The 18,000-nt window shown below is 39.4% G+C and overlaps 1 protein-coding gene across 2 annotated transcripts in view; it reads left to right on the top strand.

Annotated features, from left to right (window-relative positions):
• Nucleotides 1-18,000, top strand: part of LOC113036314 (chloride channel protein 2) — a 184,075-nt gene that overhangs the window by 159,714 nt on the left and 6,361 nt on the right. For both annotated transcript variants that reach the window (XM_026192578.2, XM_080288596.1), the window contains 3 exons: nt 8,964-9,002; nt 11,149-11,253; nt 16,304-16,390. In XM_026192578.2, coding sequence (XP_026048363.1) covers nt 8,964-9,002; nt 11,149-11,253; nt 16,304-16,390 — 231 coding nt within the window. The remainder of the gene's footprint in view (nt 1-8,963; nt 9,003-11,148; nt 11,254-16,303; nt 16,391-18,000) is intronic.

The following is an 18,000-nucleotide window of genomic DNA, read 5'->3' as shown; positions in this document are numbered from 1 at the left end:
CAATATCCAGTGTTAAATATTTTTGGTTTTTAACTTTCTAAAAAACTTTCAAAAAACTTTTTTAAATACAGCTCTGTTATGAAATGATTTCTCTTGGCTATGAAGTACCACAAATGCTGTCCCGAAATGCAACATTTTGGTTCCTTAACACATCCATGCTGTGCAGTAACACAGCAGAAGTCAGACTTGCCTTGAGGAACTTAACAAAAAGTGTGAAATTAGTAACAGAGGAGGCATGCTGGGAGTGTTTTTTTTCTTTTTCTTTTTTTCATTTGATGGCAAAAAATTTGAACCCCAAGGCATGACACCATGACAATATTTGTGTGGAGCTGCATGGTGGCAAAAGACCACAGAAACTGTAACGCACAGGAGGAGTTTTAGTTTGAGGTGAATTACCAAAATAATTTCTTCAAGTGTAGTAATGGAACAGATTAATCAAAGTGAAATGTGGCCTGTTTCGCACATTTACAGAAGAAGTGTTGCTCATTGTACGCGCCGTTTGTCTTTGAGGCATCAGTTACGCAGCAGCGCATCATGCCTGCTCTCTGAATGTTTAAAAAATCCTATCGATCGCATTAAGTACCACAAAACAGGAAAAACCTCCAATAGTCATCACTGCTACACACTTATTCTAATTGTAAGGAAATTTAAATCTCTTTATTGATTTGTCACAGCATGATTTTTATTTTAAAAAAAAAAAATTCCAAAGATTTTTAGGCATCTTTCAACAAACACCAACAGCAGATAGTTAGATTATAATTTCTTTGATATCTAATCAAGTGGCACATAACTGAACAGCTACATACCATAGAAACAGACATTGATTCATTTGTGTGAAAATATAATCCAATTAATGCGAGAATATGCTAAAAAATACTGTGGCAAACCAAAACCACTAGCCATATTTGTCACATTGTTTGACACAAAAATGTAAACAGATTTCCTTAACACTCCCTAGCATAGTTATTTACTTGTTTATTTACTTGTTCATTCATAACATGGTTGAAGGGTGTTTCATGATTTATGAGATCGATGTTTATCAATTAGCAGATTGTAAACACAAACCACAGTGACTTTTTTTGCCACAATAATTAGTTAATGCAATAAACTAGGTTTTTTTGGAGAAATGGAATGTAAATGTGCCTGTCTCTAAAGCACTATGGGTCAACTTGAGCTGTTAAAGCGTTTTATAGGCTAAAAAATCAAATAGACGTGACAGTCAACACAAAAAGGTTCAGAAGTTTTTCATACTCTATGTTTGAGGTATGTTTTTCATTCCCCCCAAAAATAAATACAGTTAACACAGTTCAGTAGGCTGCATACTGAATTTAGAGGATGGAACTCATCATGTCAGTATCAATCCAATACCAATACAAGCGTTGGTTTTGATTGTAGCGATATTTGGATGAATCTGCCCACCTCTGTGTTATTCAGTGGTCATTTATTGGTTTTGCAGTGAAGCACACGCAACATATCATTTGTGGTCTTTGTAAAGAAAAAGCCACACAAGTCCCCTTGGTTTCAGCAATAACACTTCAGTTTCTGAAAATACATAAAAATCTGTGGCTTATGTGAAACTGTTTGGCCATCTGGCAAGCCAGATCTATTGCACAATATATAAAACCAAGTTGGGTATTATTATACCCTCGGGGGACGAATTAGTGCAGGAATGTTTTTAGTGGTCCCATATTATGTAAAAAATGTATGTCCTGCCTATACTTTTAAGTGTTTAATTTCTCGTGAAGACCAGTCAAGCTTCCAATGGTCCTCATCTGCCACTGCCTGATGTAACTTAATAAAGTCCAATGATTTGTTGAGTGCACCCATGAGGAGCATACTGCATGGTCAGTGGAGAGACAGATGGTGCATTATTAGTGCAGTGAAGTTTTGGATGTGTTAAGTGAGCCTAGAAGCATGTTGGTCATTATTGTCTTGCAGTGAACCAATTAGTTATGAACCCCTGTTGCACACACACAAGTGTGAGCATTTAACTAGGCCCGCAGGCTTGTTTTCCCTGTCATCAGGAGTTATTAACATTCAACAGTGTATACATGCACATGGCAGAGGGCTTTGCTGATCGCAGCGCTGCTCTCAGTCTGCCGAGGCTCTGCGGGGCCGAGCAGGAATGTGGACAAACAAATTTAGCCAATTGTTGTTCCCTCTCCTATTACTTCTGCATTACGCCCCCATGGCAGAAGAGAGATCAGTTTATTACTTCTCCCCTTGCAACAGCTCCTCTCTCTCACACTTCTTCCACTTGTCGTTTCTGGCTACAGTTTTATCTTCGCACCTCCATTTCACACTCTTTGTCCAGCTCTGTGACTTCTCCAAAAGCCCTCCTCCCATTGTCGTATCTCTGTTATCTCTCCGCACCTCCCCTCACCACCCGCTCCCCTCCTCCTTCTATCTAGGCGGTGAAATATTGATGCAGGGTAAATGACATCAGTAGTCTGTTTCAGAGAAATGATGCCGCCTAGTCTCTCTGTCTCCTCTCGCTGTTTTTCTCATCATTCCCACCCCAACTCTTGTGCCTTCGTAATGCTACCATGCTTTATTTATGATGCCAGTGGGATAATTTTTTGACCCGTCACTTTTCTGTCTTTATTTCTTTCTGCTTTCTTACCCAAGTTTCTCAACCAACATGTGTGCTGCTTTCTTTCTTGACATTTACCTACATGGCAGTGTGCATAAATGTACATCAATCAGGACAGGAAAGACAAGTTGTTTCAAAATGCTTGTCTTCACTCCCTGTTGCCCTAAGACTGTTCTGTGTGTGCATGTGTGTAATGAGTCCTCTATCCTAAACTGAATTCTGACTAGCTATTTGACTGTTCACACTCCACTGCTTCAGTCTGGGAGAATGAGTGGAAACGAGGCAGCCGGGGACAGCCAAAAATGAGGAAACTAGTCAGAACCTACTTTTCTGTTCTAATATGTGCACATAACACCAGCTGCTACCTTTGAAAACAATTAGAGAAAATGATGATGGTGACAGAAGACAAAACCAAACAGCAAACTGTCTGCACTTGCAATATATAAATGGATGCAAAGAAACCTGCGACTGATTGGAGGAATCGTTTGATGTCAGCAGTTTTATCAAGCTCGCGGGCGGGGGAAAAAATCAGGATTTCACTAGTTGTTTGACATGTTTATCCAACATTATTATGACAAATAACTCGAAAATTTCACAATTATCAGTGATGCTGGGAGATAATGATCTAAGATGCTGTGACATCTTGAGCCTCCAAGTGCCCAGACCAATTACATGCATCACAGTGTTACTGGCATCCAGCTGCACAAAACTTGGGGATGTTTCATTATAAAAGATGATGCAGTTATGTTCTTCTTATTGTTCAGAACTCTAAATTGATGCTTCCCATTTAGTACTTTCTACCAGATTGATATTTACACAGAACAAGGCGATCATCTGAAATGACACTTGATTTTGAAATTATCTTTCAAATTTTTGTAGATAAGGTAATTCACGAACTGCCTTAACAAAAACACAGACATACTCTTCCAGAAATACCAGTAACACTGGCTATATGTTCTCTGTTTTTTCTTGACATTAGGATAGCATCATTGGATATAGGGCTGGGCCATATCATACCGTTCACTGTAATACCGGTATAGTGTTCGGCAATGATAAGAAAATGAAATATCGCGATAGAATATGGGTAAAACGCACATGTGCAGTGCCTTTGTTTTCATACGCACATGGCGGAAAAAGTATGGCGACGGAGAATGAGAAGGGCGAAAGCGGATCGTTGAATGAATCGGATGAACCAGAATTGGTTTGTAAAAATGCTGCAACTTCAGTGGTGTGGAACTGGTTTAGCTTTCGTCCGTCACATACACATCAAAGCACTATTTTTGGTAGAGCATGCTAGCGGGCCGTCGTTATTACCGTGTTGTTTGGAAAATACGGCACACTTAAAATCAATCCTTTGATTTTTCTGTCGACAGTGCCCCTTATAATCCCGTGTGCCTTATGTATGAATTCTGGTTGTGTTTACTGACCTCGAAACGTTTTTATGTGGTACACGGTGCGCAGAAATCTGTCAAATGTTTTAGTACGATTTTGCTAAGCTACGAAGCCGCACCGCTTGATGGATTGTTGGAGCATTACAGCTACTGTAGTCAGGAGCTTCACGGAGTGATACGTACTGTGCTTCAACATAATATTACCGTATTGTGTGTGTATAACCTGTTTTTAAGTTTTGTGGGTATTATACATGGTTATGCTGAGGATATGTCGGCCAATTTCCACTGGAAATGCCTTTTGGTTAAACTGTCAGCGAGGAATTTGCATTTGCACTCTTGAATTTTTATATAACTTTAATGGACATAAAAAAAACAGCTGCTTGTTTTAGTGAAAATACATTGATGGTTTTTGGGGGTTTTTTGCACTAATAAAGTTGTGGAGTTGTAAAGTATTTTGTCTAGTGTCAATTATATCGTCAGTTATATCGTTATCGCAAATTTTCAAATGTATATCGTGATAAATATTTTTGGTCATATCGCCCTGCTCTAATTGGATAGTTCTCATGTATTTTATAATGTATAAATGCTACTTCTTGCAATATATCTCCCTATTTATGTATTTCTAAACAAGTGAAAGTCATCCCAGTTTTTTAATTTAATTCTGTAATTTGTTAATAGCTTTTAAATGTACAGTAGTCCTAGCTTTGCATTTATTCATAGAAAACAATAACTTTCAAAAGAAAAATGAACTGGGCTGAAATAGAATATTAATTAAACAGTAAATACAAGAGCAGAGCGGTAGACAGCAAGTCTGTAACAATAACTATAGAAAAGCATACAAAAATTAGCAAATCCTGAAATCAAAACTACTTTCACCTACTCCTTAACTCACAGCAGGCAGCTCCACATGTTTGATGTGACTTGTGTGCCTACGCACCAAAAAAAGCCATAAACAACTACACTTATTACTAAAACAATTTAAAAAAATGTAAAAGCAATGTAGATTTAGTTCACATAAAGACGCTAGTTTTAAACAGTCTCGTACCAACTAGTTGTTACAAGAAGCTAGTAAGGACTTGAAAACAAATCTTTTGATTTATGAATCGCTGGTCCAATCTAATCTGACTGAAATGACATGAAAGAAGAGGATTATTGGCTACTAAAAGAGTGGCAACCAGTGTGTAACAGGAATTATATGTATACAGACATCAGAGAAAACCTTTTATTAGAAGCTGAACTCAGGCCTGGTCCCAAAGAGAGTCCAAGAAGACAGAATGATTAACTTCATTAAACACAAGGTTAAGTCTAAAGGACTAAGACCAGTGATGAGTTTGGCTGATAGTGCTGAACAAATCTGTCTTGAAATTTTTGTTCTGGGTGGAATGAACATTCTCACTTTTGTAATGATCTCTGTCTGCCTGAAATGGTTGTCTGTCTAAAACAGACACAGATTACAGTACGGGGCACATTCTTTTGTAAAAATTTGAAACGGGGCAGAAATTATTAAAGTCATCAGGGTCAAGTGTTAGTCCTTTCAGAATGGGTTCAATAGCAGCAAGTTCTTTGTATTACAAAGACACTGACTCCATTAAAATTGTCCTTCAGGTATCTGATAGGAAGAATATTCTGGGGACAGGATGAAGTTTTCATTTCCTGAATAATTTCAGACAACACTGCAGAGAGGGTGAACTTATCTAGAGAAAATGAGTGTGACATGCTGGCTGTAATTTGTTTTGAGGGTGAACTGATTTGATGTTTGATATCAGAGGTTCAGTGTGGAGAACTTAGTGCTGGTTTTAGTCACAATATTAAAAAGATTTACTCATCCCCTTTTTCACAACTTTAACCAGCAGTCGTAACAATGTGTCACTCCACAGTTTCGTTATTGTTCCACTGTAGTTGAATGAAACCATTAATGATGTTACTTTGAAACTATGTTAAAGTCTTTCAAGCAACTATATTTGCAATGTTTCCCTATCGTGCCATTCAGTGCTGTGTAGTTGGAGAAAGAGCATACAACACTATACTGAGTATAAACACAGCCCATAAAACTTTATGGCACCTTTTATAATCACTGCACCAGTTGTAACAGCCATTCAGAGGACAGAGAGCAGCAGGGCCCTATTTAAAACCCCAGTCCAAAGACCAGAGACCCACTACAGTGCTTTCAGGTAACATTTTAATCTTACCTGAAAGCAACAAGCTGAAATTTGATTTGGAGCCCGCAAAAGTATAAACAACAAAAATGAACATTGCAATGACTTGACCACATCTCATGAGATCTGAGCCTCAGACTGTATAAAAAAAGATGGCCTTAGTCACCATTTTTAGCACCTCAAGTTTTGTATTTTTGGCCATTTTGTTTTTCTTGAAGTCAAACAATAAAATATCTAGATAAAACTAGGGAATTGATTGACATTGCTAATGCAAGCACTGGATGATTGTTTTCAACAGTAAGGGCTGTAATTTACTTTAATATCAAACCTTATGCAGTGAAAACTTACAAAAAGTATACGCAACGCACCAGCACTACCTTGAGCCTCAATATGAAATTTTAAATGGGTGAGTAGACGTCACCTGTACAAAGCTTCTTCTTGGTTACAGGTTTTCTGGATATAATGTTAAATGGAATCCAAGGGATACAGGATTTTTATGAACAATACCAATATTTCTGTCATTATCAGCTGATATTTTTCCTTTCAGACCTACAAAACATAAATAGATGTCCCCAATATTTGTTATGTGTAGTTATTTGGTCCTTTGTGTTCTGCATGATTCTGCTCTGATGAGCTGGTGGTTAAGTCCAAGAAAACTCAACAGCCAGGCAGCACATGGCCGTGGTGTTCCAGACACACAGAAAGTGAATGAATTCTTTAACCTCCTAGGACCTGGCGTCCACATATGTGGACATCACATTTTGGTAAATGGCCTGTATTTATATAGCGCTTTACTAGTCCCTAAGGACCCCAAAGCGCTTTACATATCCAGTCATCCACCCATTCACACACACATTCACACACTGGTGATGGCAAGCTACATTGTAGCCACAGCCACCCTGGGGCGCACTGACAGAGGCGAGGCTGCCGGACACTGGCGCCACCGGGCCCTCTGACCACCACCAGTAGGCAACGGGTGAAGTGTCTTGCCCAAGACACTTCTATCAAAATTTTAAACGAATATCCTCATATGTGGCTCTTATTTTTCTTAAAAACAAAAATAAGGTAAAATAAAATAATAATCTGGTAATTCTTTGTTTTTATATTCATCGGGCCCCAATATGCCCAAATATCAAAGAGAAATTAAAAATGCATGCTGTGGAAGAGTTCGGGTCCTAGGAGGTTATGGTCAAATGCTCAGAGGTGAATAGTTTTACTCTAAAGCCATGAAAGACAGAAGCATGATTTTAGCAGTGTCAGTATCAGCATGTTATTGCTGTTGTGATTCATAAATATTTGTGACATTGGGGGCAAAGTATTGTTTTGTAACTTTTGGATAATAAAGTAAATGTACTTAAATTTCTTCACTGCCCTGTGGATGGTTCCACTGACTCAAAGTAAAGATGACTGCTGTAGGAGGAGCAAGTGAAAGGGCAACAGACCCTTTGACTTTTTGTTTGATCAAACCTGCAGCACAACAGGCGATAATGGTTTCATCAGCCCATTGTCAGCACTCTGGAGCTCAGTGCCTCTCAATATGTCTCTGTGCACTCACATGCTCATTCAATTCTCATTTGAATATGCCCACGCAGTTTCTCTGAATTGACTGTCAGTGTCACAGAGACTCGAAAACTTTACCCTCCCACTTCATTCTCACACACACACACACACACACACACACACACACACACACACACACACACACACACACACACACACACACACACACACACACACACTTCTGCAAAATTGCAGAGATTTGGTCTTAGTAGAGCAGCTAATCTATCTAAAAGCCCCTATTTCCTATGCAGAGACCCACCCCCCTCTGCAGAAACCTCCCCAACTTCCTGTGTTTTACATTTGACCCCTGGAACAACGGTGTGTCTTGGTGACATTCAGAGCGCCCTTGTGTTGTGTGACAAGCAGAATGATCAGTGAGACAGAGGAGCTGAAGTGCTGTAGTTGCGTCTACGTGTTTGTTTTGTCTCATAAACTCCAGGCACGTCTGGCCTCTGCTTGCATAATGCTACAGTAGGGCACCTCTTTCTACCCCACGGCAACAGTTGCTAGGGTTACCGACAGGTCGGCCACTATGGTGATGAGGATAAATGAGCTCAGGGCTTCCATCAGCCCTCGGGTCACATTCCCCCTGCCTTTCTTTATGTCTCTCTTTCTCTCTCACACACACATGTTGCGCTGCGTCCAGTCCTGTGAATGTAAATACCTGCACTCAAGCACACAACTAAACACACACATGCTTACACACCCCGTGGTAGTGCACCCTTCCACTCAGCTGTAAGTTTCCTCTCAGCCAGACCTCTGTAGTGTTTTTGGTTTATCTCTGCAAAGCACAGGGTTGCTAGTTTGACTTCCGCTCGTCAAACCGTGCCTGCTGCGTCCGCCTGTCAGTTAAGAGCTGTGAGTTCTGAGCATGCCGCCAATCCATCATTATAATGATCATCTGCTCTGACATCTCATACATCACATCCCCCGCACTCATTAAATATACTGTAGTCGCTCCTTTAGTCATTCATCCCATTTCTGTCCATCTGTCTCGAGACAGCGGCGCAGTACAACACTTATGATGTGATGCATGGGCGATTATGTGTCATTTAGCCTTCTGTGCACAGATGTAGTGAAGGGGGCGCACTTAAAAAGTACAAGTGAATATTTATGTAGGTAATAACCCACCGAGGTCCATTGTTTGTCACCCATTCGTTTACTTTTGTTTGCCTGTGTATTTGTGGCATACAGACTGTACAAAGTACACTGGTTAGCTTTATTTTCTGTACTGACTGTTGTTCTGTTGCTTCTCATCTACAGGATGATGGAGATGTGGAAGATGACATGACCATTAGAGAGGTAAGATGCACAACCAGTCCGAGCAATCAGAGCGTAAGAGATCAGCGTGTTGTTTTGGCGAATTAAAAAATGGAGGCACTGCAAAATTTTTCACTTCATTAGGGGTACTACACAGCCAGTGAAAACACAGGAGGAGGTTTGTCAAGATGGGAAAATAGTCCCTGGTTATGTCATAGTGATATCATCAGGTTATCTCATCTTGCCTGCATAGGCTCCCTGAATTTTAAAGGTAGCGTGTTATTCTTTTCCTCATTTCCTGCCTGATATATACCATTCTAATAATGGGTATTCACATTTACCATGGCCAAAGTTTTTATAAATGAGGTCAGTATATGTACAAGTAGTCCCTGTGGGCCCAAAGCTCAGCCTTCATACTGCTCTAAATGCTGTTTCAAACTCTTGGGTCTTTATGATGTCATTGAGAGGGGCTATTCCTATTATCTCCTCAGATATAGTCTTAGATGCAAAGTGTAGCCAATCAGGAGAAAGTTGGCTTAAAGGGAGAGAAGCTTTGAAAGTGATTCATGCAGAGCAATAGCATCAGAGAATAAAATAATAAGGTTAGAAATGAATATATTAGGTCCTCTTTAAAGATGCTGGTGGTCACAGGATGGTTTAAAAGCTCTTTCAGAATAGACCTAAAAGTCATCTGTGAAAAAAAAAGTAAGTATTATCAAAATTAGCATTAAATAGTCTTTAATAATGATGATAGAATTAATTCTAAGTGAAGTAAAGGAAAGGCATTTTATTCCAACTCCGTCCAAATCCCATTCCAATACCAAAGCACCCAGTTAATTTAGCTCTTAAGTACTGTCGAATGAGTCACCAAAATGTATCTAAGTCAGAACTAGTGCCGTCTCTGTTACTTTTATTTGCAGTAAGTTATATTTGGAGGCCTGCATATGTTCTGCGACCTCACCACCCTTCCGTGTGGATACATAAAAACCTGACGAGCAGCAAGACCAATAACACACCAGAGCAAGATTTAACATTGATAAATGTTTAAATAAACAGATTTAACATGTATCAATTCAGAAATGACATGCAAAAGAGAAGCTGGGCTGAAGGTGGGTTTCAAAGCAGCTTGCACTTGCACAACACCTATGGGCAGGTTAACTTTTAGGAGCGTGGCTCTTACAAGCTAGCCAATCAGACAAGTTGAAGACTGTAACGTAAGCCATCAGACAATTTCAACCCACCTTGAGATTAGCTAGTTAATCTCACCATGCTATGTTGTTTTCAGTTTGAAAGCGGTTCAGTTTTCTGCCACACTTGGACATTGTACTGTTTAGCATAATGTTTTGGGGTTTGTTTTTTTTTAAACTATTTTCAGGGGAGGAATAACCTTTAGTGATGCGAGGACACGTGAGATTTTAGACTCAGTAAACTACAGTATGTTTTTAATGAAGATGCTGTGGTATAACTTCGGCTATAACTACACAGACAGCACTGAATCTGTTGAGCTGTCAAGTGCATTTAGTTTTGTTGGTCTTAGAAATCTATGTTTTTCTGACTGCAACTTCAGCCTCCACTTTGGTGACATCACAGCCTGACAGTCTTGGCTTTCTAGCTTTTCTCAATATCCCCAGATGGGCCTATTACCCTGGAGTCTTATATTTTTGGATATGACATCATTCATAATTCATCCATCAACAGCACCTCTCATTTCCTCTCTGTCAGCCACACATTCCTCACACTTTGCCTCTCCAGACCTTCCCCAACTTATCGTTCACCTCTCCTACATCTGCCATGTCACTGCTTCTTCTGTACGTCTCCCTTCCTTTTTCGCCTCTCACCTTTCCCTTCATCTGGTGTTGTAGGCCTCGTTATGATTTATAGAGTCATTCATTGTGGTGCCTGGTCCATCGATTGTCTGTTAGAGGAATGTGATTTGTCAGGAAGGATTATTTTACACTTTGCCTTCTGATTAGTGACTGACAATGCATATAAAGACATTACACTGTACACTTTAGCCTGTCACTCACATATAGATAGTCAAAGTTAATTGTTAATTAAAAACAAGCCTGTGTCATCTGAACTTAACATAATAAAGTTCACTAAAGTTCATTAACTGATCAGTAGTGTACAGGCTGGTGAAAATCATATAGTGCTGCAAACTTTCACTGATCCTCTATGTGACTTTCAGATCGCAGAGTGGGAAGAGAGGCAGCTTGATGAGCAGGTCAACTTCAACAACTGCAAGATCGACCCTGCCCCGTTCCAGCTGGTGGAGCGCACGTCACTGCATAAGGTCTGATTTGTAGATATAACTGTGTTCAGCCTCTGTGTGGAACTAATATCCCTGCTACTAGGAAACTGTTTTTCCCGTTTTTTTAAGTTGTGTGTAAATGGCAGTTAGTTTGTATTTAAGCCTTCCAAAAGTAAAGCATTCAAGACTGATTAACATAAGACGAGAATTGTAAAACTTCACAGGCGGATCTTTTGTCTAGCATTAATGCAGCCTTCTTTATAGACATGACCCTCAGACAAAGAAATGGATGCTTCTTTTTAACTGTGTGCTAACAGGAAGCTCTTGTCCCTAAAGCATGGCGCATCCATAGTTCCCAAAAGAAATTAAGAAATTAGCTTTGCCTGTATGTTCTATTGTGTTTGTGTCTTGCATATGAAACATTGAATTAGATTACAATTCACATTTTTGTTGGTCAGATCGCAGGACAGTCCACTTTTGACTGAACAAACTGAAACAAGGTGCCTTTATACAATCCAGTGTTCAGTTATGATCTGGAAAATTAGCTTCACAAGTTGTCACATATGGCATATAGATAATGCCTCTATTGCATATTAAAAAAATTCAGAATCTGTAATGCAAAAATAAGTTTCAGTTGAGGAAGTTTCATGATCATGATATATAATATGTAAAAAATTGCATCAAATTCAAAACAACAGATTAAAAATGACAGCTACATTTTCACACCTGACACATTATCATCATAATATTTTTATGAAACAGACTTTATTTCAGTGCTTTTGTAAAAGTAAATGTAATATAGACAATTTACAAAACATTTTTTTATAAAATGACCATAACTTCAGAAAACCATAAAATCTGACCTGATGTCTGTTATGACATGGTCTCTGGCATGGTCTCTCTGATGACATGGTCCAAAAAATAAATAAATTGTGGCCACAAAATACTACTTCGTGCCCTCGAAATAATATAACGTGCGAACGAAATACTTATTTGTGGCCACGAAATACTATTTCGAGGGCACGAAATAGGTATAACGTGGCAACGAATTACACATTTGTGGCAACGAAATAGATGACGTGCGCACATCATATTGATACAATTCCTGGACAGTTGCGTAGAACCATAGGCATAAGAGTAGGCTAAACCTATACACCATGTACAGAGACAGTATGATTGAGTTTTATTTTACGGTTGGGAATGAGCTACAAATGCATTTAGAAAAGCCTGGCAATGCAAGGAACCATTATTACAGAGAAACATTTAAACAGGATATTGAGAGCCCAGTTGTTTTATAAACGCAAGTACGATCTGGACGCCGGGATAGATTTTATTGTGAACCAACTGCAAGGGCCTGGGAAGGATCACGGTTATCGGTCAAGTGTTTCGTGGCCACAAATAAGTATTTCGTGGGCACGTTATACCCATTTCGTGCCCACGAAGTAGTATTTTGTGGCCACAATTTTTTTATTTTTTGGACCATGTCATCAGAGGGGCTCCGTAGTTATGTACTGATTCATGAAATATGGAGTCAATGTGAGGCCAGTTTCATTCTCCTGATACACACAAAAGCACTTTATTACAATTTTGGTTCTACTTCCTCACGCCAAAGTTCTTCCCCACCGAGTGACTCAGCGTAAAGAACTTGAATTGATTTCGTTTACATACTGCAACACACACACACACACACACACACACACACACACACACACACACACACACACACACACACACACACACACACACACACACACACACACACACACACACAAGCCCGTTCAGCTATCTTAGTGAGGACCTTCATTGACATAATGGTTTCCCTAGACCCTTACCCTAACCATTAAAAATGAATGCCTTACCCTAAACCTAACCATAACTTAATTGTAACCCTGACACTAAAACCACATTTGAGCCTCAAAAAGGCCTTCAAATTTGTGAGGACCGGTGTGTGCGTCCTCACAAGTGCCTGTTGGTTCTCACAGGTATAGTAGAATGCAGATTTCGGTCCTCACAAATATAGCTAGACAGGAACAAACACACACAAAAAACCTACTCTAGCATCAGCACACCCAGCAAACCCACATTTCAGTGTGGAAATTCTCTCTTCTTACAAAGCATCCACACACAAACCAGCTGTGGCCGTGCCTAAAGTCCTCTATACATAATGTTGCCTCTCTCGTTCTGTCTCTCCCTCTCTTTCTCATACACACACACACCCTTTGGGTTCTGTGTGAGTAGTCTTTAAACATTTAAGAGAGGGATCCTGCACCAATCTATCTCTCTCCTCCCTCCACTGCTCACTGCCAAAAGCCAATACCACGCACAATCTCCTTCAGCATATTAAACACTGCCACTGCTGATGCTGTACACAGACGTGAAAGTGTGTGTGTATGTGTATATGTGAAGTTATTCACTCTCCGGCTTCCATTTATCCCAAGCTGTTTACTGTTGCTGTTGTTTGTCTGCTGGCCATTTTGTAATGGACTGTTCCTTGGAATATTTACATGACAATATAGACTTCAAGTCTCCAACTGCCTGGGATTTGGTCCGCTGTCAGTTCATTTGAGGTATCAGTTTACAGGTCTCAAAGCGTGAGAATATTCAGAATTTCAACATTTTTTTGAAAGAAGGGAACTTATGAAGCCTGCTCTGTGTTCATAGTTTGATTAAGAAATTGCTCAAAAAAGCACCAACTCTACTTACTGGAGGCTTGATCTTTTGACAGCACTAATGTCCAAAGTTCATTCTATAAGTCAGCATAGCCAGATGACTTTCTGTGTTGCAGTTTGTAACGTATCGTTTATTGTCTCTCGAATTTACTTTAACAAAAAATGTCCCAGACTGAAGAATTTGCTGTCCTTACTATCATCACACATCTTGTGGACATTTTTAACGATTAGAAGTTGTTTTTGGGACAAAATGCTGTTGAATAGATTTCCAATAATTAAAATAAGTCATGTTTTATTTTGGCCGCAAACTACAAAAAAGATTTTAAAATGACTTTCTGAAAAGGGACAATAAGTGGATTAGATGACACTGATTGGCATTGGTGGGTCAAATGTTGACCGTATTACCTGAGTACTCTTGCAGCTTCGCCATGTTGGGACCACATTTGTCATGATTCCTGTTCAGCTGTGCAGCAGGTTACACTTCTGATTAAAGAGGATGAACACCAGATGTGACTCTTTTGGCGTGCTGGAGGCTTCTAATCAAATTACTTTGCTGTTGATCAATTGATTGCGAAATGCTATTTGCAGCACTTTTAATCAGTGAGCGACAATTTAAATAGAAGTGAATGGGTTGACGTAGGATTGAGCTGATCTTGAGGAAGCACTTTCACATATTACATTACGTCGGGCGCAGCCTGAAAACATTAAACAATCTTCTCCTTGGCACAGCTTCTGTTTACCTGGTACACTGGGATCCATTTCAAACATCCCAAGTGGCCTTCTGGCTTAGGAGAAAGTTCCATTAAATGCTAAAAGGGCCTAGTACAAAAAGTTCAGCTGGCATTAATCCTGCACGCTTCCTCATCTACTCACTGAAGTTTTTTTGACCTCACACTCTTTGCTTTTATCTGCACACAGCCGCACTCCTCCACTGTAACTCTAGTACTGCAGATAAGATGCAATGAAATTTTAATGATCCCCTTGGGGAAAGCAAGTCATTGCTTGAGCAAATACAGTACTAACAGGGCAGAGTGTGTAAATAGAGCGAAATAGCATCATGGAAACATATAAAACCAACATCCATCCATCCATTCGCTTCCGCTTATCCTTTTCAGGGTCGCGGGGGGTGCTGGAGCCTATCCCAGCTGTCATAGGGCGAAAGGCGGGGTACACCCTGGACAGGTCGCCAGTCTGTCGCAGGGCTAACACATAGGGACAGACAACCATTCACACTCACATTCACTCGCACATTCACACCTAGTGACAATTTGGATTAATCAATTAACCTATCCCCACAAGCTGCATGTCTTTGGACGGTGGGAGGAAGCCGGAGTACCCGGAGAGAACCCACGCAAACACGGGGAGAACATGCAAACTCCACACATTTCATGGAATATTAAAGTTGAAAAGCAAAGTAGAAAGAATAATGATACTAATAGAGAATAATGAAAACCTTTTATATTTTACTATTAAATACTTTTTTTTTTATCCTGCATCATAACTTCAATTCAGTTTTATTTATATAGTGCCATAACACAACAATGGTTACCTCAAGGTGCTAACAATAAATGATACAGAGAGAAAATGTCCAACCAGTTTGTACCCATTATCTATCATTTATGGAAGCTTGTTTCCACAACTGACAACGTTTTGGGACGTTATCTTAAGATTTTTCATCTGAGCATCTCAAAATTTTGACTTAAACTCAAATGTGCAAGAAAAAAACTTAAGTTTGAAAATCAACTATTGAATCAACTTTCAGTAATTAAGAAATCCGTGTTCTAGACTACAAACTTCAGCATGGGAGCCGTGTCTGATAAAATCCTCTCCTTATAGATCTGCATTGGTCTCCCCTGGCTCTCAAAGGGGGAAAATTGCTAAGAATATTTTGAGCTCTCCACAAAGGTTATAATCGCAAAGGTTGTATGCAAACCTCTGTGAAGTTTGTAAAACACGTTTGCATCTACTGCTCAGTTGCGTACAGCTGGAACCACTGCAAATCAAGAGTAATGTGGTACTGGGACACATGTACCTTGTGTGCCAGTACCAAACCATTGCCTTGAACCTTTCCTGATAGCTCTGTAGTCAAGTTAATAAAGAATTTTCCATCTACAGTCTAATCTGTTCCCTCCTGTTGTTTTCATTAGATACTACTTAGTTCTTATGATACAAGCAGGTTTTTACCACTTCCATTTTTAAGCATCTCATGCCCCCCTCCTATATTTCCCAAAGTGATAATATCCCACTTAGCCGAACATTTGAGTAGTTGAATGAATCCGGTGTGAATGCAGGTATTATTGTTTGATAATTGTCAACAGTGGTGCGTTCCCCAAACTGAGCGTCATATTCTATTTTGAGTAAGATGCCAGCAGAGCTGGTTTCTACTAACAATGCTCCACCTGTTTTGTTTTGTTTTTCTGCAGACCCACACCATCTTCTCCCTGCTTGGCCTCGACCACGCCTACGTCACCAGCATTGGACGCCTTATCGGGGTGGTTTCCCTTAAAGAAGTAAGCGTCTCTTCAAGTTTCCCTTTGGGCCGTATGTTCATGCTGTGCAGCTTTAATTGCTTTATTAGCTTGATGACAATAATAATAATAGTAATAATAATAGTAATAATAATAGTAATAATAATAATAATAATAGTAATAATAGTAATAATAATAATAATAATAGTAATAATAATAATAGTAATAATAATACATTTTATTTATAGAAACCTTTAAAGACCTCCAGGGTCACCTTACATTAATATAGCAAAAAAAAAAAGCATATACACAAACAAAGTAAACAAATAAAATGAAACTATAAAACTAATCAGGTAACAAAAGACCAAGTTATAGTGACAGCATGAGTTCTGAACAGATGGGTTTTCAGACCTGATTTAAAAGTAGAAAGAGAATTTGTAGTGTGGAGATCTGGTGGAAGTAGATTCCAAAGTCTTGGCGCAGGACAGCTAAAAGCTCTGAGACCCGTGGCAGTCAGGCGAGCACATGGAACAGACAGAGGTGAGTATGTATGGAGAATAGGGCTGCCACAAACGATTATTTTGATAGTCGACTAGTCACCGATTATTTTTGCGATTAGTCGACTAATCAGATCATGCATCCATTGGACGTAAAACATACAGCTTATTGCACCAGCAGCATCTGCTCTTATACAACTATCATTAGCTTACAGCTTTAAGTGTTTACGGTATGTGCTAACTAAAAATAAAGACAAGATGATAGTTTATTGAATTTTAATGAAATTTCCAGATTGTTTCGGTGAAGTAAACTCCTTGCAGGATGACACCTGGGCTCTTAACCTGAGGGGAAGGTGTGACAACAGAGTTATCAATAGATGAAAAACCCTTGGATTTAATTTCATGGTTTCATCCCTTCTGAACTTAAAATACATTAGAATCCATTTTTTCTGTTCATTTCTTTGACACCCAGCGTCATGTGAAAAGTCATGACTGTCGTCATTTCCACAGATGGTTTGTTCACCGCTTTTAATAACTGTAAAGGCACTGTCAATATCATCAGGAGTGCTGTCACCGTGCTGTACACACACAAATGATGACATTCAGTCATCATTAATGATTCCTCCTCCTGCTGTCTGTTATGTACTGTGACAGACTAAAGGCTGCTTAATATTGCTGTCTCTATCTATTGTCATTCTGTCTGTTCTCTGCCGCCTCTCCTGCTCCCTCTCTTTCCATCTCTCCTGCCTCATAAACAACTGAAAACGCTTCACTCTTTGTGAATTGGCCAGGAAGTGGAGAGAGGATTGTTGCTAAGTGCAGTGCTGCTTGCCTGTCCCTGACATTTAGGATTTTTTGTTCTGTGTACCAGCCTTCCCATTCTGCCTGTCTGTCACACAAACACATGGTTACATCACAGCGTCTCTGCTACAATAACAACTATTTCAGGGACGTCAGTGCGTTTCATAGTTTTATTTCAGATCCAGAACACACGTACAGGACTCTTTTCAATGCTGCCACGTGACCTGTAGCACCCAAATCACATCCATAATTTTGCTAATAACACCAATAATAAATAATAGAGGATGTTAAACACTATGATTCCTATATAACAGGAAACCTGTTTGTTTTTTTTTTTAAACCTACTACTGATAA

Source organism: Astatotilapia calliptera, chromosome 14 (genome assembly GCF_964374335.1).
Source record: "Astatotilapia calliptera chromosome 14, fAstCal68.1, whole genome shotgun sequence".
NCBI lineage: Eukaryota > Metazoa > Chordata > Actinopteri > Cichliformes > Cichlidae > Astatotilapia > Astatotilapia calliptera.
Note: the sequence above shows the minus strand (reverse complement) of the source record. Positions and strands in the feature narration are given on the sequence as shown.